Raw genomic sequence first — 25,188 nt, 5'->3', positions numbered from 1 at the left:
GACTAGGGGTGTCAATTCGGGCTAGCGTGTCAGGTTCGTGTCGTGTCGAGGTAGAGGTATTCAACTAAATGGCTCAACCCTAACCCGACCCATTTAATAATCGTGTCATGATCTTTCAACCCTAACCCGACCTGTTAATATGTTGGGTTGACCTGACCCAACCCATTTGACACGCTTAATAAACGAGTCATGTTGGGTTGACACGAATGTAACATAACCTATTTCAACCTACATAATATTAAATATAACATTCATCTAGAAATTTTTTTTTTTACATCCCAAAAAACAGGGCATACACTTCAAGTCTTCAACCCACATTCAAAATAATATAGTTCGACAAAAATATAACATTCATCTAGAAATAAGTTCTTTACACTCCAAAAGAAGTGCATACACTTCAACCCAAATTCAAAATAACAAAGTTTAACAAAAATAAAATAACATAGTTCAACAAAAATATAATATCCTTGGAACTCGCTAAATGCTAAGTATCAATATTGAAAGAATTTGAGTAAACAGTAGACTAATCCTGACTATGACCACGATTATCATCCATAAATTCTTTGTTGATGTCCAAATTCATAACATCTTCCATAAGTTCATTCAATTTCATTTGTGCAAGTTCTATGCCAAAAAAAAAAAAAAAGTATTAGTAGTTCTAGGGTCTGTAAAGTTTTAATTTCCAATTATATCCCTTTTAAATTTTTGTAATTACTCACTTTTCTTTTCAAATTTAAAATATATGTTGGATATAAAAGGTATTTGACAAATCTAAAATAAAATAAATATTTATTTGTTATACGAGTTAAACGGGTTGTGTTAAGTGGGTCATTTCGGGTTGACACAAATAAATTGGCGTGTCAAACGTGTCAATTGCGGGTTGACCCGCTTATGACACGTTTCTTATCGTGTCGCTTTCGGGTCGGCCCATTTATGACCCAAACCCATTAAGGCCCAACCTTAACCCGGAAAAATCCGTGTTGGGTTTGTGTCGTGTTCGCAGGTTGGGTTGAACATTGACACCCCTAAGCCAGACTATCGCCTCCCGGACAGAAGAGTAGCATGGTACTCACTCGCTCGATGGCTACCACCAACAACGTTCAAGAAGACGAGCCGCCGAGATCTACTGCATTAGAGAGACAGGTCCAGACTCTCATGGCAGCAGTAGAACGACTCATAAAGCAAAACCATGATCTGGAGGAGCAACTCCGCCAAAGGGATGCAAGACCTAACGTTCAGAAGGAAAACCAAGAAGGTAATAGTGCCAAACGAAGGTACCAGGAGAAGCCAGAGGGCAGCAACACCCCAAGCCGACCAGAGCGGCAAAACATAAGCCTTCCATCTCTCATGGATTTTGCCCCTCTGCCTATTATCGCAGAGTTGTAGGCGATGAAGGAGCAAATGAAGGTCATGATGAATGCCCTTAAGGGACGAGTATCCACTGATCTTGATGACCTAATAAACAGAACCGACTTACCATTCACTACCTCCGTCAACTCATTCCCCCTACCACCGAAATTCCGCATGCCCCAGATCGAAAGCTACGACGGGGTCAAGGACCCCCTCGATCATCTAGAGACTTTCAAGACCCTAATGCACCTTCAAGGGGTACCGGACGAGATCATGTGTAGGGACTTCCCAACGACGCTGAAGGGCCCTACAAGGGTTTGGTTCAGTAGATTGACACTAAGCTCCATCAATACTTTCAAGGAGTTGAGCGCCCAGTTCACCTCGCACTTCATAGGCGGACATCGGTACAAAAGGTCCACCGCGTGTTTAATGAGCATCAAGCAGCGAGAAGACGAGAAACTGCGGGCCTACATAACTCGTTTCAACAAGGAAGCCCTTTCAATTGATGAAGCTGATGATAAGATACTCGTAGCTGCATTTACTAATGGGCTATGGAAAGGTAAGTTCTTGTTTTCTTTATACAAGAATGACCCGAAGATCATGACGGACGTGCTCTACAGAGCCACCAAATACATGAATGCAGAAGATGCATTGCTAGCCCGCGAGGAAAAGCCTAAGAAGAGGGAGAGGCAGGAGGACACGCAACAAGATAGGGGGCAAAAGGTTGCTAGAACCGGAGATCAACGAGATGAAAAGCGCCCTAGACCGCCCAATGGAAGGTTCACCAATTTCACCCCATTAACCGCCCCGATCGATCAAGTCTTGATGCAAATCAAAGATGAAGGAGCACTGACGTTCCCTGGTAAATTAGAGGGAGATCCCAACAAAAGGTCAAGGGACAAGTATTGTCGCTTTCACCGAAACCACAGGCACGACACAACCAACTGCTACGACCTGAAACAGCAGATTGAGGCCCTTATTAAACAAGGGAAGCTACAGAGGTTCGTCAGCAGGGAAAGAACTGATCCACCGCAGGAACAGGCCCCACGACGAGAGAACGAGCGCCCTAGACCACCTATAGGGGACATAAGAATGATCGTAGGGGGCACAACCGCAGCCGAATCTTCCAAAAAAGCCCACAAAACCTACCTCAGGATGGTCCATAGCGTCCAACTTATAGGATCCATACCCAAGATGCCGCGAATAGATAACCCCGTTATCGAATTTTCAGAGGATGACGCTCGGAGACTTCACCATCCTCATGACGACGCACTTGTGGTCAGCTTGCAAATAGGGGATTATAACATCCATCGGGTCCTCGTCAACAACGGCAGCTCAGCAGACATCTTATACTATCCAGCATTCCAGTAAATGAGAATTGACAGGGAACGGTTGACCCAAACAATGCCCCACTCATGGGATTTAGGGGAACGAAGGTGTTCCCCTTGGGCGCAATAACACTAGTTGTGACGGCAGGTGACTATCCTCAGCAGATCACTAAGGAGGTAACTTTTCTCGTGGTTGACTGCTCGTCTGCCTACAATGCCATCCTCGGGCAACCCACTCTCAATTCCTGGAAGGCGGTAACTTCAACATACCACCTGATGATTAAATTCCCGACGGAGTATGGGGTGGGAGAATTGCGGGGAAATCAAATAGCAGCGCGGGAATGCTATATTGCCATGTTAGAAATTGAGGATCAACAGCAAACGATGTGTATCGGAAAGCAGCGAGCATTAGCAAAGCCAGTTGAAGAGCTAGAAGAGGTGAGACTTGATGACACGCGGCCTGAACGGACGACTAAAATTGGCACACTAGCTAGTTGGCCAGTGCGCCAAACGATCACGACTTTCCTCAGGGATAACCAAGACGTGTTCGCCTGGAGTCATTAAGACATGCCAAGAATCGACCCCTTAGTCATGGTCCACAAATTAAATGTGTCTTCCTCATTCCCTCCAATCCGGCAAAAGAAACGAGTCTTCGCCCAGGAGCGGGACAAGGCCATAGCCGAGGAGGTTCGAAAATTACTGGAGGCAGGTTTCATCCGGGAAGTATACTACCCCGACTGGTTGGCAAACGTCGATATGGTTAAAAAGGCCAACGGAAACTGGAGGATGTGCGTAGATTTCACGGACCTCAACAAGGCTTGCCCTAAAGACAGCTACCCGCTCCCATGGATAGATACCCTGGTAGATTCAACTGCAAGACACCAGCTCCTAAGCTTTATGGACGCTTTCTCCGGCTACAACTAGATCAGGATGGACGAATCTGATCAAGAGAAGACCTCCTTCGTCATAAGCCAGGGATTATTCTGCTATAAGGTGATGCCTTTCGGACTCAAAAATGCTAGGGCAACATACCAAAGGTTAATGAACAAGATGTTTGCACATCAGATCGGCAGGAACGTATAGGTCTATGTTGATGACATGTTGGTAAAAAGCTTTCATGAAGTCGATCACCTAGACAACCTTAGGGAGACATTCGATACGCTCCGATCGTTCAACATGAAGTTGAATCCAAACAAGTGCGCATTCGGAGTGACAGCTGGGAAGTTCTTGGGTTTCATGGTGTCCCAAAGAGGAATAGAGGTCAATCCAGAGAAGGTGCGTGCCATAATGGAGTTGGAACCACCAAGGACGGTTAAGGAGGTCCAAAGTTTAAACGGAAGATCGCAGCCCTAAACAGGTTCGTCTCAAGGGCGATGGACAGGTGTTTACCATTCTTCCGCACTCTAAGGAAATCATTTGAGTGGACGGATGAATGCCAGATGACATTCAACGACTTGAAGGCATATCTCTCATCTCCACCGTTGCTTAGTCCGTCCATGCTGGCCGAAGAACTCTACTTATATTTAGCCGTTTCACAAGCTGCAGTAAGCATAGCTTTGATGAGAGAGGAGGATGGATCCCAGAAACCAGTCTACTTTACCAGCCGAGCACTCCGAGGAGCAGAAGAGAGGTACCCTCAAATGGAGAAGTTGGCTTTCGTGTTGGTGATCGCCGCACGAAGACTTAAGCCATACTTCCAAGCGCATACAATCATTGTCTTAACGAACAAGTCATTGAGAAGAGCCATGAGTAGCCCAGAAGCAGCAGGAAGAATGGCTTTGTGGATAGTAGAGCTGAGAGAGTTTGACATCCAATACCGCCTGCGAACGGCCATAAAAGGGTAGGTAGTAGCTGACTTCATCGCCGAGTTCACTCTCAAAGAAGGCCAGGTGGAGGAAGAGAAAGAACAGTGGAATATCTATATAGACGGATCCTCAAATAGACGAGCCGGAGGAGTCGGCATAGTGATCCAAACTCCACAAGGGGACAAGATACAATGTATGATCCGACTGGATTTCCCCACAACCAACAACGAGGCAGAGTATGAAGCCTTGGTGGCAGGACTAGACCTTGCAAAGTCCGCGGGAGCAGAAAACATAGTGGTACACTGCGATTCACAAGTGGTAACGAGTTAGATCAATGGCAACTACGAGTGTAAGAACGATAGAATGAAGAGGTATTTAGAAGAAGTAAAATACCGAATCAGCGACCTCGAAGTCGAATTCATTCAGATCCCAAGGGAAGAAAACGAATGGGCCGATCATCTAACAAAAGTTGCGTCAGCCGAATTTATGCTGGTTCCCGAATAGGTATTATCATTCGTTCAAATCTCCTCACTTATCGATGATGGAACAAATATGCAGGTGGTAAACTCTGAATGCAACTGGATTGCGCCATTGATATCCTACCTAAAAACTGGGGTGTTACCAGACGAGAAGGGCGCCGCAAGAAAGCTGAAGGTCCAAGCATCACGGTTCATGCTGATAAAGGTCGTCTTATATAAAAGAGGTTTTTCTTGACCGTACCTGAGGTGTTTAGGCCAAGAGGAAGCGGATTACGTGATGAGAGAAGTACACAAGGGTATCTGCGGAAACCACTCGGGCGCACGATCACTTGTACACAAGTTGATCCGAGCAGGATACTACTGGCCTACAATGATGAAGGATGCGCAAGCCTATGTCCAGTCCTGCGACAATTGCCAAAGGTTCAGCAATTTCATCAGGCAGCCGTCTGAAGAACTGACACCTATGACAACACCCTGGCCATTCGCACAATGAGGACTTGATATCATGGGCCCATTCCCGACGACGATCCGACAGCTAAAATTCCTGATAGTTGGCATAGACTACTTCACTAAGTGGGTCGAGACGGAAGCCTTAGCCACCATCACGGAGAAGAACATCCAAAGTTTTGTCTGGAGGAATATCATATGCAGGTACGGGATACCCAGAGTACTGGTCTCTGACAACGGTAAGCAATTCAACAACAGCGCGTTCAGAGACTTCTGCTCGGAGTTAGGGATCAAGAATCACTACTCGTCACCCGTACACCCACAGGCAAACGGGCAAGTCGAAGTCACGAGCCGGTCCTTGCTCAAGATAATCAAGACCCGACTCGAGGGGGCAAAGGGTATCTGGCCAGACGAACTTCCAAGCGTCCTATGGGCATACTGGACCACGGCAAGAACACCCACTGGAGAAACACCATTTCGACTTGCATATGGAACCGAAGCTGTCATTCCCGCAGAAGTGGGGCTCACGAGCTACCGGGTGGAGAGCTACGACAAAGATAAGAACAAAGAGGCCATATGCCTCCAGCTCGACCTAGTGGACAAAGTCAGAGCGGCAGTAGAGCAAAGGTTGGCGCATTATCAGAATCTCATGGCAAAACACTACAACACCAAAGTGAGGCATAGGGACTTCCAGGTCGGTGATCTTGTACTACGGAAAGTAATGGGTGCCGCTAGAGATTCTTCACAAGGAAAACTCGGCCCCAACTAGGAAGGACCCTACAGGATCGCATCATGGCAAAGGAAGGGGATCTACCACCTCGAGACAATGGACGGACAAAAGCTGCAGCACCCTTGGAACACGGAGCATCTATGGAAATACTACCAGTAGAGAGAATATGAACAAATCCCCAATTTCCCAGTTTATTTAATCTTTAGCCACAATTTACTAGTTTTTCTTTAACTATTCTTGCTACAATCTTTTTGTGCCTTTTTAAGCCCAAGGGGGCATGTACTTTTTTCTACAAACGCATTTTCTTTAAAGAAGAATATTCAGATACAGCTTTGATTTTCCACATGGATTTTTATTATGAATGGATAGGCTACACAATGTCCACAAAGTAGACGGATACATAACAAGTCCACAAAGTGGACGAATCGTCCTAAGAGGATGAGGATTTGAAGTCCAACATGGACGGATATAAGACAAAGTCCACAAAGTGGACGGGTCGTCCTAATAGGTTGATAGACAAGTCCACAAAGTGGATGGATCACCCAAAGGGTGAAAATAATTTACAGTCCACAAAGTGGACGGATCACCCAAAGGGTGAAAATAATTTACAATGACCACAAAGTAGACGGATCACCCAAAGGGTGAAAATAATTTACATAATCCATAAAGTGGATGGATCACCCAAATGGTGAAAATAATTTACAATGTCCACAAAGTGGACGGATCACCCAAAGGGTGAAAATAATTTACATAATCCATAAAGTGGACGGATCACCCAAATGGTGAAAATAATTTACAATGTCCACAAAGTAGACGGATCACCCAAAGGGTGAAATTAATTTACATAATCCACAATGTGGACAGATCACCTAAAGACGAATAATTTACAAAGTCCGCAAAGTGGACGGATCACCAAAGTGAGAATAATTACGAAGTCCACAAAATGGACGGATCACTCTCATGGTGAGGATATTCGGATCACGCATAGGCTGGAAATATTCGTATTCCGCAAAATAGACGAGTACCAGACCGTCAACACCGTTATACAAAAATTACATGGACGGATATTTACTCAAATTTCTCCTTTCTAAAGAGGATGGATATTTATGCAAAATTCAAACAATAAGATATAGCAAGCATAAGATTATAAGATGATGCAATAATGACGGATAAAACCCTTAGAGGGTAATTGTTAAATACACAAAATAAAGGACGGATCGTTCTCAAATAAAAAAATAAAAAAAATATAACCTACATTTTTGGGTCGGCATCTTGGACATTTTTCGCTGGAACTGATTCTCCGTCACCCTGAACTGCATCCTCACCAAAGAGGTCGTCTGTGTTTTCTGAGGCGACGGGCAAAGTAGACGTCTGGTCTTGGTCGTTGACATTTATCATTGACACATCCAGTTCAGGGTAGGCTTTCTTAACTTGACGGAGTGCATCATCAAAGCCTTGAAGGAACGATCCCCCCAGCTCGCCCAATAAGGCGTCGGAATCACGGTATTCTCGGACCACAACCTCCTTAGCTTGACGGAGCTTTTCCTTTAAGTCTTGGATTTCCTTTTCTTTGACCTCCAAGGCCTTCCCAGCTTCCTCCGTCTTCTGATCAAGCTCTTTCCTTGCCTACTCTGAAAGGTCAAACTTCTTCTCCATAGTGGACTTCCACTTGTGAAGTTGACCAAGCTCATCCTCCGTCTGCTCTGCCTTTGCTCGCACACGTTCCAGAGCCGCCTCACGGTTAAGACACCGATCCATTAGGCCCTTCATCATGACCAAGGACTGGAACAAACAAGTTAAACAGTGTTAGACAAAAACAAAGTAGAATAGACGAGCTTAAATCGACGGATAAAAGTTACCTGTGCAACAGCAAAGAGACCCGTCTCCCCCATTGCCTCCGTCGAGTGATTGCCCAAATCCTCGTAGTCCTCCGACGAAATAATTGATGAAAGCTTCTCCAAGGCAAATTTGGAGTCGTCACGGAGGAGAGGAGGAGGCTTCTCTTGGCTTGTGGACGGGGCCTTCATTAAGCCCTTGCCAGACCCATGCTTTACTGGGGTGATGGTCTTCACACCCTCAGCCATCAACCCTACGATAGGTTCCAGAGAGACCTTTGGCTGCTTATGTAGACGGTCGGATTTGGATGACGGTTTCCTCTTTATCGATGTTGCCGTCCCCTTAGGAACCACCACCTCACCGGACTCCTTTTGCTTGACGGCTTGTGATTTTATCAGGGCCCTCCTCTTAGCGTCGTCCATCTTTGTAAAATAGGACAGATGAAGTTATTTACATATAGTTGAAACCATTTATGCGAAGTAAAGGTTGACGGACTTACGTCTATGAATTCTTTCATCGTATCTGACGGCTTCAAGGGTGGGTTTAGGACCGTCACAATACCAATGGATGGTGTTAGGATTTACCAACTTCCCCCAAGTCCTTTCTTCTGACTTGGTCTTCTGAAAGATCTTCTTGAGGAAACTAAACTCCTTAATACTAACTTGAAGGCGCCGTCTACTTACAGAGAAAATAGACGGTTAAAGGAAAGAACCATAGCTGACGAATGTAAAAAATATTTGCAAAATTTGGACAGATGTATACAAGATGAATGTAAAACTCCCCAAGTTGTGTCGACGGGCATATACTCCGTCTCTCATGGACGGCTCATCCATCTGTCACCCTCTAAGAAGAAGTAACGACTCTTTCAGTCTCTATTTGAGTCGGGTGTTTCAAAAATGACCTTCAACAACGGGCTCCTACTGGCAAAACTATACATTCCCCTTGACTTGTCAATCTCGTCTGGACAGTAGCAATAAAGGAATTCACGCACCGTCAGCCTCCTAGCACCGTCTGTCATTGCACCATAGAGAATTTCCATGGCTATGAAGACCTTCCAAGCGTTTGGGGATGTCTGGTTGACGGACAGACCCGGATATTTTAAAAGTTCTCTATGAAGGGTACTTAGCGGAAACCGAAGTCCTGCCTTCAGCATCTGCTCGTACACTCCGACACCTTCTACCCCGTCGTAATAACATTTCTCCGATACATAGGGTAGACGGATTGGAATGTAGTCCGGAATTTGGAAGTTAGGCCTAAATGTGCTGAAGTGTTTCTCCTTAATGACGGAAGTGAATTTATGCACCGTCCACTCTGGTAGCATGATGAATTCCCTAAGTCCATCAGCACCGATGACGGGTCCCAATGGTTGATCCTCGCCGTCATCAGACGTTTCTTCTACTTCAACCATCTCCATGTCCTCATTTGTTGAGGATGAGGAAGTGGCGGACAGACTCCTCTCTTCTCCGGGACTCTCTGGGTCTTTATGACCGGACGGGTATACTTCCTCATATTCCGTCCCGTCACAAACTACAGACTGATTACTTGACGCACTAGACATGGCCTACAATTGACGACAAAACCTAAGACTGACGGATCTAATAGTGACTGACGGGTGTGTAGGTCTAGCAAAATGTAAGCACAAAATGCAAGACTTGAAAAAATAATAATAATAAATACTCACCGCTTTGAGTAACGGAAAGTCGACGGTTGTATAGTTGACAGGTACAGATGTTCGACGGATTGCTCTGACAATGTTGACGACGACGGGCTGACAATATGTTTTGGCTGAAAATTGTAGAAATGAGGGGGGAGAGGTTTGTTATATATATGAGAGATGCATGGAAGACGAAGCGACGCTTCGATCCGGTACAAAATCTAATCAAAAAGTGACACGTGTCATGCCTCATAAATGCTTGACAACCTATCAACATATGTTCGCAGTTCATGTCCCCTTGAAGAACCGTCAACTACAAGAGTCTTCAACCATCAACCTAAACAGTCTTCAACCGTCAACATAAACAATCTTGGATCGTCAACATAAATAATCTTGGACCGTCAACCCCAAATAAAATTTAACCGTCACCCTACTGGTCTGACCACCAAAATCATGACGGACCATAGGGTGAAGGGGGCAACTGAAGGGGTAAAAAATAGCATGACGAACCTTTGCTACATTGGGCCTGACGGATCCGAGCCCATGGGCTGGCAATAAGGGAGAGCCCAGGGCCTGGCATAACTTAAAAATACTTGTGGCATACGTTTGAAATCCGAGAGAATCCTAAAGGAAATCAGAATACTAGTGCAAGGATAATTCTAGAAGATACGCGCTTAATGAAAAACCCACTCTACAAGAAAATGTTTGCCCATCACGTTTGGGATTGCTCAAGTAAAGTCCTATAAGGAAAAGACTTCTAGGTCAAGGAAGAGAGGCCAACCTCCTACTACTATAAAAGCCCCAATACCTTCACAAATCAAGGTACTCATAATTTACCCTCTCTAGCACTCTAGAGTTGAGAATAATTCTAACTTGGCCTTCAGAGGGTATTTGGCCGACACCACATCGGTGCCCTCTGCGAGATCACTTCTTTCTTCTTGCAGTTTGTTAGTTTAAGCGAGCGTGGATCGTGTAGCTCACTGGTGATTTTACGGCATCATCAGTCAACATTTTCCATTAATCCTAATTCGAGGTTTATGCATTTGTTGAGTGATATTTATGCATTTTCCAAACATCAATATAGCCAGGAGTGTGATTAGACACAGATCAAAAAATGAATACATCCATACACAAATATATGCTTTCAATGCTATTTCGATGTTCATTTTTTGGTGTTAGGTTTCATCATACTCCTAGTTATATTGGTGATTGACAAATGCATAAACATCACCTAATTTATGTCTACCCCTCCCCCCAATTCAAAATTTGATTTCACATATTCGGTGTTCATTCTAATTTCGCATATTTATGCCTCTCTCAAGTGAAATTATGGCTCCACCACCACTCTGTGTCTTGGGTATAACATAAAACCTCACATGGTATTTTTTTTCCCCAAAATTAATATGGACAAGAATTGTTCACACGCACAACTCGTTGTCTGTATTCATAAATGTTCAATGGCTTACACATCCAAAAAAAAAAAAATGCCATGAGGTTTAAATGTATACTCAAAGCTTCATGGGGTTATGTATTTTAATTTTTTATTTTCTATCTTATATGGCTTAAAAAAGAATTTCTTATGAAAAAACCACATATGGTTTTTTTTTTTTTTTTCTATGACATGCATGGATGAAACTAATGGTATACTCATCATTGTTAGAACCAAGATTTGATTTTGGGCGGAGGGGGGCAAAATTTATAACTAACATACATGTCTCTATCCCCTCAAAAAAAAAAAAACATATATGTCTCCATATAGTTGTGGACATATTATATAATATGTATTATACACACACAATTATACATATACATGTCTACAAAATTTATACACAAATTATACTCGTGCACGACACACCTCATATATAATTATAATACTTAAAAACCAACCTAGATAATAAAATAACAACCGTGTGAATACCAAGTGGTATATTGATGTTATACAAACCGTAAAATGTAACATATTTATTACATTTTGTTTATATGTTTGGAAATTTATATATGAATAAGTTGCGTTGTCTTTCTAAAAAAAAAAAAAAGGTTGCGTTGTAATTTTTTGTTAGTGGAAATTATAGTAAATTCACGTGTAATTTGACCTATTTGCACTTTACCTACCTGAGGGTCAAAACTTAACACTTTACCCACTTGAAATTATTTCTGTTAGTCTCTCATTACCCACTTTCATTAAAAACAATAGTAAATATGTCTTTTTGCTCCACTTTTATGTTTTTCTCCTCTCAAAACAATATATATATGATAGAAATAAGATCTAAAAGTAGATTTGTAAAAATTGTAAACCTAGGTTCATAAACATACTTCCTCTTGGTATGTACAGTTTTGAGCCAATCAATCTAAAAAAAAAAAAAAATTCATAATCAAACAAATCCAAGAAAACATTTTCAAAAATCCTAAACTTGACACTTTGAAAGTGCTCTAGTCTAATTTCACAAAAATCATCTCAGCCACACTTTTAGACATTCACAAAAATCCTACACAGCTGCACCTTAAATTTCAAAATCCCACACTTTCAGACACTCATCATACTAGCAGCACAAAGAGAGAAGGAGATCCAAGATTGTGTGATGGTGGTGGTGTGAGGCGGTGAGTAACGGCTCAGGCAAATAGCCAATCCATCACTGATCTTAGTTTGAAGCCATCTTTCTCTCTTTCCAAGCTCATCCAAGGAACCATGGCCGAAGCTTCACTGGGTTGTCTTCTCCACATTCTCATTGCCACCACTACCAGCGGTAGTGGCCACCACCCTCTCTATTTTCTCTGATCTACACTGAACCCATGACCTCAAGCTTTCCCCTCCTCTCTCTCCCTCTCTCCAATCTAAACCAAACCCATACCCATGGTGGAACTTTTGTTTTGTGTTTATTGTGATTTGTGGGCTCTCTCTTCGATCTGTGTTGTGTTGTGTTTGTTGTGATATGTGGGCATTTGATTTGTACTAGTTTTAATTTCAAAATTTTGATTTGTAATTGTTTGAAATTTCAATTGTAATGTTCATCACTTTTTGTATAAATTTCAAACCCTAACTCTTTGATTTGTTTTAGTCTTAAAAAAGTGTTTTGAACATAGGTGGGTAACATGAGACTAACGGAGATAATCTCAGGTGGGCAAAGTGTTAAGTTTTGAACCACGGGTAAGTAAAGTGTAAACATACCAAACCATAGGTGGGTTTATTGTAATTTTTCGTTTTTGTTATTATCAATTTTTCATATATAATTCTCATGAAATTATTTTTGATAATGATAATGCCTTAAAATGTATATTTATTATATATTTATGTGGACGTTATCTCCTTATTACTATACTTAATTTGTATAATTAAGCTATAATTTGCATGGGTCCATATTATTTATCTTTACATAATTTCTTGAATAAGATGTTATTCATTATGTGTAATTTTCTACTTTTAGAAAATCATGTGAAAAAATGAATTTACAAGAGTTTGTGAGAGAATTGAGGTCAAACTAGAATTAAAGACGAGCTAAAGGACCATGCTTAAATATCTAAGGAGGTGTAGCTAGAATGCTTGGGTCGTTTACCATCTTAAAAGCTTCAAACTAAGGAAAGAAATCAAAGAGGTATAATCTGAAATGGAAAAATCATATTTGAGCACTGATTAATATTTTGGGTGTATTAATCTCCTCAAAAATCTAATTGGCTCAAGACCAGATGAGCTGGAACTGTGACTTAAATATCTACAACTTTTCAGTTTTGATTTTTTCAAAATTCACATTTTTTGAAACTGAAACTAACTCATAAGTTGCTGTTGAAAATCTGGATGAAAATTAAATAGTCAAAAGTTTTATTTTCTTTGTACACTTTTACGATAGGGTTTTGAAGGGGGCTTATGGAGAACGAATTTATAAAGACAGAAACATGTATTTCTTTTACCTAATGGCTGCTTAAACTCTTAGCTAGGGCTAGAGGTTAAGTTTCTTCTATACGGTATGCTAATTCATTGTGATTCTTTTTAAGTTTTAAGACAACATATTTGATTGTTCAATTAAATTTCTTTTGATGTATTAGTTCTTCCATGCTTTCAATAAGTTCAATCATGTTTTTCTTATTGTTTAAATGAATTTCTAATAGTTTCAAATAGAAATCACGTGTTGAAGTGAACTTTTTTTTTTGAAAACTATTCTAACTACATTATTAATCAAGATTATCATAGGTTCTTGAATTGTTTCAGTTCAACCGAATCATAGGTTTTTCATTGTCTAAGAACAATCAATTATGAAATATATATTTTCTTATATCACAAAGAGTTTTATATCAATATAGGGAAACAACCCGATACCTAGGTATGGGAGGGACGAATCTCTAACCTTAAAAAGGAATTGTCCTCTTTGGAAATGGCATTGAGTCTTAATCCTCAAGGTTTTGCTCAATCTCACATCAAGGAGAGACGCCTCCCACTCATGCCTTATAAGCCTTTGGCCTAAGGATGAGTGTACCACTACTACATGTGAGATAGGCTCGTACTCTAATATCAGGTGGGTGGCTCGGAGTTGCTCGTCCTCGCTTATGAATATTTCAGATCGCAGTAGTTTATTGAGACCCGATGCGTTGATAAAACTGAGTCTCGGAGCGGTATGATTTTTATCTGCAAAAACATCCGAGAAGAAAATGTTGGTTAGATTAGTAAAAACCACTATTCGAGGAGAGGAAGTGCTAAGTACGATTATAAGAAAAACTTAGAAGACTAAAGTCTTTGCTAGGGGACGTAATCCTATGGTACCCCATCTAGTGTTCCCGCCCGAATTGGGTAATAAAGATTGTTGTGCCACTCCCCGGAGACAACCAGATAATCGTCCTTCAAGCCCTTGTTGGACTTAAGAAGGTAGGATATCAATCTAACCACTTCAGACCGGGATTTGAGGTAATATCCCGCGCTGGCGAGGGAATGACACTCGTACATGTGAACGACGTCATGCCACATGTGCCCTAAGTTCATCTAGTCATTCAGAGCATCTACGCTCCCTAAGACTCTAAACATGTTGAGGGCACACTGATGGGGGCACAACTGATGGTTAAGTAGGTAGTCTCTAGTTATCCTACCCATGGGGAGTGTCATTCCTCCCTCTATAAAGGCGATCATTGGAATGACAACTTCACTCTCCCCTCTATTGGTAAGTACTTGGTCCGGGGCACAATATTGTAGGCCTACTCCTTGTGGGATATGGTATTTGGCTCTAAAACCCTCTATACCGGTCGGAGAGTCTACTAAGTACTTGAATCTACCCATCTAAGCAAAACATAGATGACGCAAAGGAAGTTTTCTAAAAAAAAAAGAAGGCCGAGGAGGTTGGCCGAGGAGAAAAAGAAAGTTTAAAGAAACAAATACTTATGAAAACGAGTGTATCAAGTCCTGAACCTTTAGAAAAATCTTTTGAAAATTTCTTGAGGAAAAGAGTTAGGGAAACTTAGGGATGTATGGAGCTTAGTGAGTTGGAGTGCTTGAAATCACTGGAGGACTTGAAAATTCATAAAGTAAAGGGAAAATGATTTCCCTCAATGCTTTATATAGAGGATGAGATTGAATGGGAGTTATCCCGCTCAAAACCCAAGGAAAAATATCAACCATTGGATTGGCGCCTCACCGTTGGATGTGGGGAACATAACGCCGCTTGGAGCAATTAATGATGCCTCGCGGGCTACGAAGCGTCAATAGCAATCATGGGACGCACAAAACGGTAATTTTACATGTGTGAACCAAAGAAATAAATGGTCTTGTCTCTTAAAAATCAAAACCCCACTTTTTCTCCTCAGATGAGAGGGAAAAACTGGAGTTTTGAGGAGTTATTATAGGGATAAGGGCCCAAAATCATATATTGGGCCTTGGGTTTTGTCTGAGGACGTTGAATGGTCCGAGGAGGAACAAATAGTTATGAGAGATTCTAATTTAAATTCTCATGAGTAAGGAATGAATGATAAATGGTCTGAGGAGGAACTCCTCCTCGGATATGATGAATGTAGCTCAAGAATGTATTCCAACAATTAGAGTGACCCTCCAAGAAGCTCCAGTGATAGAGACATGCCTCATGAACATACGAGAAGGAAGGAAACCCAAAAATATCTAAGGGAAAGCTGCTACCACCGCATTAAATGCACTGTAACTACTTTTCTGGCAGCATTTATGTGGAGAAGACCCCTGAATAGTGCTGTCTTGGCTACCACAACTCACAGAAAGCCAAAAAGGGTGTCTGATTGGATAGACACTCAAGTAAGGGCTCAAATGATCAATAAGTGTAGGATCAAGATAGTCCAAAGAGAGCTATATAATGTGAGAGACCCTCCATGAGATGAGGATTGGAAAAAGAGAGAAAGAATACTGTAGCAATCAAAATTATACTTGTACCCAACTGTTATTGATTTGTATGGAAAAATACCTCCTCAGACAGTGAATTAATTCAGCTTTATTTTCTTTGTTCTTGCTTGATTACCTTTTCAATCCATACTAGCCGTTGTTAAATTCATTAGGGCCTAGTTCTTCGACCTACTCTCTACAAATTTATTGTACTGGGCTCATTGGGCCAAGATCCCATACATCTTGGGCTTGGGCTGCAAACCGTGTCCCTACACCTGGTATTTAAAATATTGATATAAACCAGTCGTTATTTAATTGTTAACAATCACCAAGAAAAAATTATTTTTCATCTTCACTAAAGTGTTGTTTAATTACATTGATTTTTAATTTACTCTACTTCTTGTGATTTGACCTCGGTACTCCAAGAATTATATTACTACGATCTCTTGCACTTAGAAGTGAGTAGACAGGTAACAAGAAAAAAATCAAGTACTACTTATGTTAATTTTTGTTAAACCTAAAAATTATAAAATTTTAAGCCATATTGTATCCACTTGTGACTCAAAAACTTTGGAGTTTGGCTTATAAACAATATTCAATTATGGAGTTTATTTTATTATTATTTTAAAAAATTTATTACTTACACATTTATTTTTATGAAAAATAATAATTATCAAATAAAATGTTTGAGCTCTTAACCCTTAGAAGTTATATATATTATATTATATTATATTATATTATATTATATTATATTCAATGTAATTTTTTTGCTTCTTTTTTTATTATTTTTTTAATATTAAAAATCATGTATAAAATAGGAAACTATTTTTTTTTTTTTTTAATTTTCAATTAAGTTTAACATATAATTTTTTTTTAAATAAAACAGAACTGTAGGGTCACGTTTTTCGACCCAAGCCCAAGATGTATGGCATCTTGGACCAGTGAACTCAGTACAATAAATTTGTAGAGAGTGGGTTGAAGAGCCAGGCTTTAGTGCACGTATAACAGCTAATATGATGTTTCTCATGATCAAGCTGAGATGAATTGAGTTTATCAAGGAAGATTGGTCATCGGCACAATCCGAAGAGCCTTCTCCAGTTCGCATTGGGTGGTAGGGATCTCCCCCCTTTGCCTCCCATTCCATCCTTTTTATATCCCCCTTTCCTCCTTTCACTTTTTAGATTCATTGCGTTGCTCCTTGTCCCATCTGCCCATCCCTAAAGTTGTTGGGAGTGGTTGTAAAGGCAGAGAGACATGGCTATGTCAGGTACGAAGCACAGTAATAATGGCAGCTTTCTCTTAGATATTTCCATTCTTCCCGTTGTCATTTTCTATCTTCGTACTTACCCTATTCCGTAGAATGACCCGCAGTGTCACTACCAGTAGTAGGTTGCTCCCTTTGTCCTTGGCTACATACATGGCCGAGGAGGGTTCTTCCCATTGCTGAGGAGGGGTTCTTCCTTGGACTGGGCCTTTGGCCCAATGTAGATATTGACATGGGTTTCCCGGTCTTTTACCCCCCACAATAGCCCCTCGAGATTCTTCTTTTCTTCCCTATGGGAGGAAAGGAAGATCTCGATGTGATGATTGCCCTTTCGCGCCCATTTTGCACTATTCCTGGTTGTGAGACATTCTTTTAGTTTATCCAAGTCGCGTTCTTGCTGTTTCGGTACACGAGGCGCACTTTCATTAAGGTCTTTTTACGAGGTAACGCAAATCCAACGGCTGAAAACTGCTTTGGAAATTGAGCGAGATATATCTCGCTTGTAATTCTTTCTTGGAGATTTAGGCGAATTGATTGCCACTAGGTTTGCCTCCTATATAAGACACATGGGGGGAGGTCGTTCTTCTTTATTCGTAGACCCTTGAGTTCTGCAGGAGTTTCAGGCTCTTAACTTTCCAAATGTTCCCAAGGGCCCCACCAAGGTAGTGATTGAGCTTTAAGGAGTGAAATGGTCAAGGATAAGGGTGAGGGTGAAGGAACCAAGCCCTCCTCAGAAGCCACAAGCGTCTCCGAGATTCAAAATGACACAGTTAAGGCAAGGGAGGCAGAAGCCAAAGATATTTCTCTCGTTCAACTGGACAAGAAAGAAGTCTCTCTTCCTTTAGCCAAAATCCGAAGCAAGTGTAGGTCGCATCAGATTTTTGGTGCGAAAAAATTTGGATTTCATCCGGCGTCGTGTGTCACGCATGTGCGGATTTGGATTTCTCATCGCCGGTACCGTCCATACTTGCTTGATTGCTGCTAGAGCAAGTATGTGGATTTGGCATTTCTGCTTCTTGTTCTCTCCCATCGCCGGTGCCATCCATACTTGCTCGATTGCTGCTGGAGCAAGATTGTGGATCTGGCGTCTCTGCTTCTTCTTCTCTCCCATCGCCGGTGCCATCCGTACTTGCTCGATTGCTGCTGGAGCAAGATTGAGGATTTATCGTTCCCGTGGACTGCTTTTTATAGTTAGCTTTTGAAATAGGCTTGTCTAAGCCCTTTTATGTACAATGTACTTCTTCTTTATCTAATAAAAAGATGACTTTATTTTACTTTGCGAACCTTTCCTTTTCTGCAATAATTGTTTTATGAATAGGTGTGTTAGTATCTTTTCTTTCGAATAGCATTTAGAATTGATGCCACTGGTGGTAAAGAGTTGTCACCCAAAATTTGTCAAAACTAACGGGCACATGACCGCTAACTTTAAATAAGTTAACTATATAGGACTAACCAGGAAAACTACTGCATGCCCTACATTGCGAATAGTGCAACCGTCCAAGGACATGTAATTTAAAGTAAACAGTCCGAGGGGATCACCGGGTACTAAGGTTCTTTTCAACGTTTACGATGATGTTTATAGCTTTAACTTGCTTTAGGCGTTTGGTCCGAGGACCGAGGCATGATTGAATTTAGCTTAAAACACTTAGAAAGTTACCAGTGCATGTTAGTTTCCACAAAGCAGGAGGTCCGAGAACCATGCAAGACCTTGGAGTCTAGGACTTGGGTTGGTCTTTGAAGTAACTAGTTTCCCCATAGGTTTGAGCCTGAGGACCATGCAAGACCTTGGTTCTGTCTAGTACTTAGATTCTTCTTTGAAGTAACTAGTTTCCCCATAGATTTGAGTCCGAGAACCATGCAAGACCTTGGTTCTGTCTAGTACTTAGGTTCTTCTTTGAAGTAACTAGTTTTCCCATAGGTTTGAGTCCAAGGACCATGCAAGACCTTGGTTCTGTCTAGTACTTAGGTTCTTCTTTGAAGTAACTAGTTTCCCCCATAGGTTTGAGTCCAAGGACCATGTAAGACCTTAGTTCTGTCTAGTACTTAGCTTATTCTTTGAAGTAACTAGTTTCCCTATAGGTTTGAGTCTGAGGACCATGCAAGACCTTGGTTCTGTCTAGTACTTAGATTCTTCTTTGAAGTAACTAGTTTCCCCATAGGTTTTAGTCCGAGAACCATGCAAGACCTTGGTTCTGTCTAACAGTTAGATTCTTCTTTGAAATAACTAGTATCCCCATAGGTTTGAATCCGAGGACCATGCAAGACCTTGGTTCTGTCTAGTACTTAGATTTTTCTTTGAAGTAACTAGTTTCCCCATAGGTTTAAGTCCGAAGACCATGCAAGACCTTGGTTCTGTCTAGCACTTAGATTCTTCTTTGAAGTAACTAGTTTCCCCATAGGTTTGAGTCAGAGGACCATACAAGACCTTGGTTCTGTCTAGCACTTAGATTCTTCTTTGAAGTAACTAATTTCCCTATAGGTTTAAGTCCGAGGACCATGCAAGACCTTGGTTCTGTCTAGCAGTTAGATTCTTCTTTGAAATAACTAGTATCCCCATAGGTTTGAATCCGAGGACCATGCAAGACCTTGGTTCTGTCTAGTACTTAGATTTTTCTTTGAAGTAACTAGTTTCCCCATAGGTTTAAGTCCGAAGACCATGCAAGACCTTGGTTCTGTCTAGCACTTAGATTCTTCTTTGAAGTAACTAGTTTCCCCATAGGTTTGAGTCAGAGGACCATACAAGACCTTGGTTCTGTCTAGCACTTAGATTCTTCTTTGAAGTAACTAATTTCCCTATAGGTTTAAGTCCGAGGACCATGCAAGACCTTGGTTCTGTCTAGCACTTAGGTTCTTCTTTGAAGTAACTAGTTTCCCCATAGGTTTGGGTCTGAGGACCATGCAAGACCTTGATTCTGTCTAATTAGTTTTCCCATAGGTTTGAGTCCGAGGACCATGCAAGACCTTGATTCTGTCTAACATTTGGATTCTTCTTTGAAGTAACTAGTTTCCCCAATGGGGATTTATTGAGCCGGGCTACTAAACCCGTGAGAACTAGCCCCTTGACATATGTTCGGGGCATACATTCGATGTCAGAAGCCCCTAGAACTGTGCCCCACTTAGCAACCCTTTCCGTGTAATCAGTACCTCGAAGAGTGGCCCTGAGCGGAAGCTGAGTTATGACAGTAACCATGTACTCTTGGAAATGATATGGAAGCTCCCGTGTAGCATTCACCACCGCCAGAATGGTCCTCTCGAGGGAATCTTGCTGATAGGAGCTTGATCCCACCATGATTAACCGTTGCACTCACTAACACATAAGCACTTCCCACAAACGGCGCCGATTGTAAGGTCACGTTTTTCGGCCCAAGCCCAAGATGTATGGCATCTTGGACCAGTGAACTCAGTACAATAAATTTGTAGAGAGTGGGTCGAAGAGCTAGGCTTTAGTGCCCATATAACAATTAATATGGTGTTTGTCACAATCAAGCTGGGATGAACTAAGTTTATCAAGGAAGATTGGTCCTCGGCACAATCCGAGGAGCCTTCTCCAGTTCGCATTGGGTGGTAGGGATCTCCCCCCTTTGCCTCCCATTCCATCCTTTTTATATCCCCCTTTCCTCCTCTCACTTTTTAGATTCATTGCGTTGCTCCTTGTCCCATCTGTCCATCCCTAAAGTTGTTGAGAGTGGTTGTAAAGGCAAAGAGACATGGGTATGTCAGGTACGAAGCACAATAATAATGGCAGCTTTCCCTTAGATATTTCCATTCTTCCCGTTGTCCTTTTCTGTCTTCGTACTTACCCTATTCCGTGGAATGACCCGGAGTGTCACTACTAGTAGTAGGCTGCTCCCTTTGTCCTCGGCTACATCCATGGCCGAGGAGGGTTCTTCCCATGGCCTAGGAGGGGTTCTTCCTTGGACTGGGCCTTTGGCCCAATGTAGATATTGACATGGGCTTTCTGGCCTTTTACCCCCCACAATAACATTTTGAAAACGAAAAAAAAAAGTGTAATAGAAAAGGTGAAAGAGACCACCGTGCACCCTTAGCACAATGGTCTTTCCACAAGTATAAATGCTTGTAGGATATGGGGGGTAAGAGTCGAGATTTAAGTTTCCAAGAGGGAGTTCCACACATATATAGACTTAGATTAGCCTAAAATAGAATTTCTATCTTGTAAAAAAAAAAAAAAAAAAAAAAAAAGAGGTGGAAAGGCTTGTGTCTGAAGGAGTTGCTTAGGAGTAGTGTCTATTTGAATGTGTAGGCTTGCATTATATATATATATATATATATAAAGAATAGAAAAGAAAAGGGGAAATGGGATTTTTGGGTGGGTTAACCCTTACCCGCATTAGGTTTTAAGAATTTAAGGAGTGACATGTGTCATCACATGAACAATTCCTTGTCGGAAAAGGTTTCTCTCCAAACTAGTTTGGAGAGAAATCTTTCAAACTCTTCTTTGGATATGAATTTTAGAAATGTAATCGTTGGATTGAATGTTCTTATAATATCCTCTAGGCTTGAAAAATTTCAAGAAGATCAAAGGTCAATAGCTATATTATCAATTAAATGTTTAAATTTCAAGTTTTTGTAGTCTAAAATTATGAATAAAGCTAAGTCAATTGATCAAATAATAAATAACATCTAATTTAAACAAAAATTGACATGTGTGCTAAGAAAATACAATCTAACAGTTAGATTTTTAAAATTCATATTCAACAAAAAGATATAGGAGAATTTTGAAGGGTTTAGTTTAGAAAGAAACCTTGTCCTTCGTTGTTTATATTATCAAATGTGCAATAGTTTACACACAAAGAATGCAACGAGGTTTAAGTGTACACTCAAAACTTAATGGGTATATATTTTATGAAAAAACCATACGAATTTTTTTTTTTCTATGTCATATTTTACAATATGCGTAGGTGAAACGAAAGTCTACTTATTGTCATCAAAGGAGTGAAATTCTCCTTTTTAGTTCCTCTCAAAATTATTTTCTCAAAGAACAAAATGTTTCTCCAATCCACCACCACATGACAATTTAAAAAAACTATATACGCATATTTTTAGTTACATAACTTATTTTTTTGGTAAGACAAGATAACATTAAAACAGCTAAGCAGGAACAAGTCTATTACAAAAGGAATTCTCCTTATCAGCAAGGAGAATATCAACCACCACAGGCGGTGGGTTCAAAAAAACAACAAAGTTAGAAGTGGAGCTTCCTCCATATCTTGCCAGCACATCTGCACATTGGTTCGCCTCACGGAATATGTGCACAACCCTCTTATTGGGAATGGCAGTTAACAGCTTCTTGCAATCAGATAGCAAGTTACATAACTTATTTATATATTTTTATAAATATTGTGCTTTAATGTATGTTGATGTTCTTATGAGTTGCCAAGTAATGGGTTAGATAAGATTATTTCAACCCAATTTGGAGGAAAACTTTGCAGTTTGTATTACTTCAAAATAATTTATTAAATGAATAACAAATTAGTGTGCAAGGCAAATAAATCGCATGCTTGTTAGACTTTTCACACTGAGTTTGTATAAAGTATAATGGTATACAAGTACAACCTCCTCCTCACAAAAAGGTAGTCCCCACAATTATAGAATCCAATACATGGAAGAGGCGGTTATACACCTATTACATCTAAACATGATAGTATTCTCTTCATACAATCCTCCTGCATTGTTGGTTGGGATGATGGAAAATGCTACGAGGATAGAAAAGAATTTAATTTTTCACCATGTATGTTTGATATAGAGAATGAAAAAGTGAAACGATGGAAAATAAGTATAAATTTCCTTGTTTTGATTGTAGGGGTGGCTTGATGCATTTGGGGGCCTAGGATGAAAACTAAAATTGAGGCCTTTTATATATTTAAATATGACTTAAAAAATTAAATATTACTTAAACTCTATTGTATTGTTTTAGATGCGAAAGTACTACTAATTAACATGAATGGTGTATAATTTTTTTTTTTTTATAGAAAGTTTATAGATACAAAAAATTTAACAAAACTTTTCACACCTGTTGATGTGGCAAATTAATAGTGGTAAATGAAAGAGTGATGATAGTGGTGGATCTAAATGAGAGCCAGTAAAAGTTTGTCAACTCAACTATTGTGAAAAATGTTGTGAATTTTTTGTATTGCTTTTTTTTTTTTGAGAAGTGCTACATTCACAATATTTTTTACAACAAATTCTAAGTGTTAAGTTGTTACTAGTTCTAATTTGATCCTACTATTGAAATTACTTTTTTGTCATCAATAGCAGCCAGTAAGAACCAGCTACTTAGGACTTGTTGCAAAAGTGTTTGTAAAAAATTTTGTGGACGAAGCATTTTTTTTCCTTATTTTTCATTTGATAAACAATATTATTTATTTATTGGCTAATATTTGGATTTAATTAATACTATCACAATAAAATAAATAACTCTATTGATTAAAATTTAGTGGCATTTTTTCTACTTGTAGCCTTAGACAGTTGCATTAATTGCTTATAGTATAAAGCCAGCACGATTTTATTGAGAAGAAAAATGAGATGATGGAAAAGATAGTTTGTTTAAATTTACTATATTGCTCATATTACATGCCCCATAAAATAAAGAAAAAAGAGAACAACAAAGTCGGTCAAAAGGGTTCAAAGAGTAAAATAGTTAATGCATTTATATTCTACATTTTCACTCATTTTCTCTCCAATTTGGAAATATTAAAGTTTATAGGCCAGGTGAAAATCACCAACCTCATTTTTTCATCCCTTCCATGTTCTCCCAACCAAATTACCAAACAATACTTTCTATAAAAAAAAACATTTACCAAATAATAAAAGGGAAATCCATTAATAATTCATTTAAAGAAAGTTTTTATGCGTTATTTATTTATTGGCTAATATTTGGATTTAATTAATACTATCACAATAAAAGAAATAACTCTATTGATTAAAATTTAGTGGCATTTTTTCTACTTGTAGCCTTAGACAGTTGCATCAATTGCTTATAGTATAAAGCCGGCACGATTTGATTGAGAAGAAAAATGAGATTATGGAAAAGATAGTTTTTTTTTTTTTTTTTTTTTTTTTTTTTTTTTTTAAATTTACTATATTGCTCATATTACATGCTCCATAAAATAAGAAAAAAGAGAACAACAAAGTCGGTCAAAAGGGTTCAAAGAGTAAAATAGTTAATGCATTTATATTCTACATTTTCACTCATTTTCTCTCCAATTTGGAAATATTAAAGTTTATAGGCCAGGTGAAAATCACCAACCTCATTTTTCATCCCTTCCATGTTCTCCCAACCAAATTACCAAACAGTACTTTCTATAAAAAAAAAAAACATTTACCAAATAATAAAAGAGAAATGCATTAATAATTCATTTAAAGAAAGTTTTTATGCTTTATTTATTTATTGGCTAATATTTGGATTTAATTAATACTATCACAATAAAAGAAATAACTCTATTGATTAAAATTTAGTGGCATTTTTTCTACTTGTAGCCTTGGACAGTTGCATCAATTGCTTATAGTATAAAGCCGACACGATTTGATTGAAAAGAAAAATAAGATGATGGAAAAGATAATTTGTTTAAATTTACTATGTTGCTCATATTACATGCTCCTTAAAATAAAGAAAAAAGAGAACAACAAAGTCGGTCAAAAGGGTTTAAAGAGTAAAATAGTTACTGCATTTATATTCTACATTTTCACTCATTTTCTCTCCAATTTGGAAATATTAAAGTTTATAGGCTAGGTGAAAATCACCAACCTCATTTTTCATCCCTTCCATTTTCTCCCAACCAAATTACCAAACAATACTTTCTAAAAAAAAATAACATTTACCAAATAATAAAGGGAAATGCGTTAATAATTCATTTAAAGAAATTTTTATGAGAAAAAAAAAAGAAATTAATATTTTGACAATTTATTTCATTTTTCAATCAAAATTTTCTTAAAATAAATTGTTAACCAATACCTTT

At 39.6% G+C, this 25,188-nt stretch overlaps 2 protein-coding genes across 2 annotated transcripts; one reads left to right on the top strand and one right to left on the bottom strand.

Moving 5' to 3' along the window:
* The first annotated feature begins 1,389 nt into the window (after window positions 1–1,389).
* On the top strand, window positions 1,390–2,721 carry LOC126719809 (uncharacterized). Its single transcript, XM_050422322.1, has one exon. It carries the CDS (start codon window positions 1,390–1,392, stop codon window positions 2,719–2,721), a length of 1,332 nt encoding a protein of 443 aa, XP_050278279.1.
* A 5,044-nt stretch (window positions 2,722–7,765) lies between these two features.
* Window positions 7,766–8,397, bottom strand: LOC126719808 (uncharacterized). Its single transcript, XM_050422321.1, has 2 exons — window positions 7,999–8,397; window positions 7,766–7,921 (listed from the first exon to the last, which is right to left on the bottom strand). Exons 1-2 carry the CDS (start codon window positions 8,395–8,397, stop codon window positions 7,766–7,768), a joined length of 555 nt encoding a protein of 184 aa, XP_050278278.1.
* Between the last annotated feature and the right edge of the window lie 16,791 nt (window positions 8,398–25,188).

Source organism: Quercus robur, chromosome 3 (genome assembly GCF_932294415.1).
Source record: "Quercus robur chromosome 3, dhQueRobu3.1, whole genome shotgun sequence".
Lineage (NCBI taxonomy): Eukaryota > Viridiplantae > Streptophyta > Magnoliopsida > Fagales > Fagaceae > Quercus > Quercus robur.
This window is presented reverse-complemented; position numbering and strand designations above follow the sequence as displayed.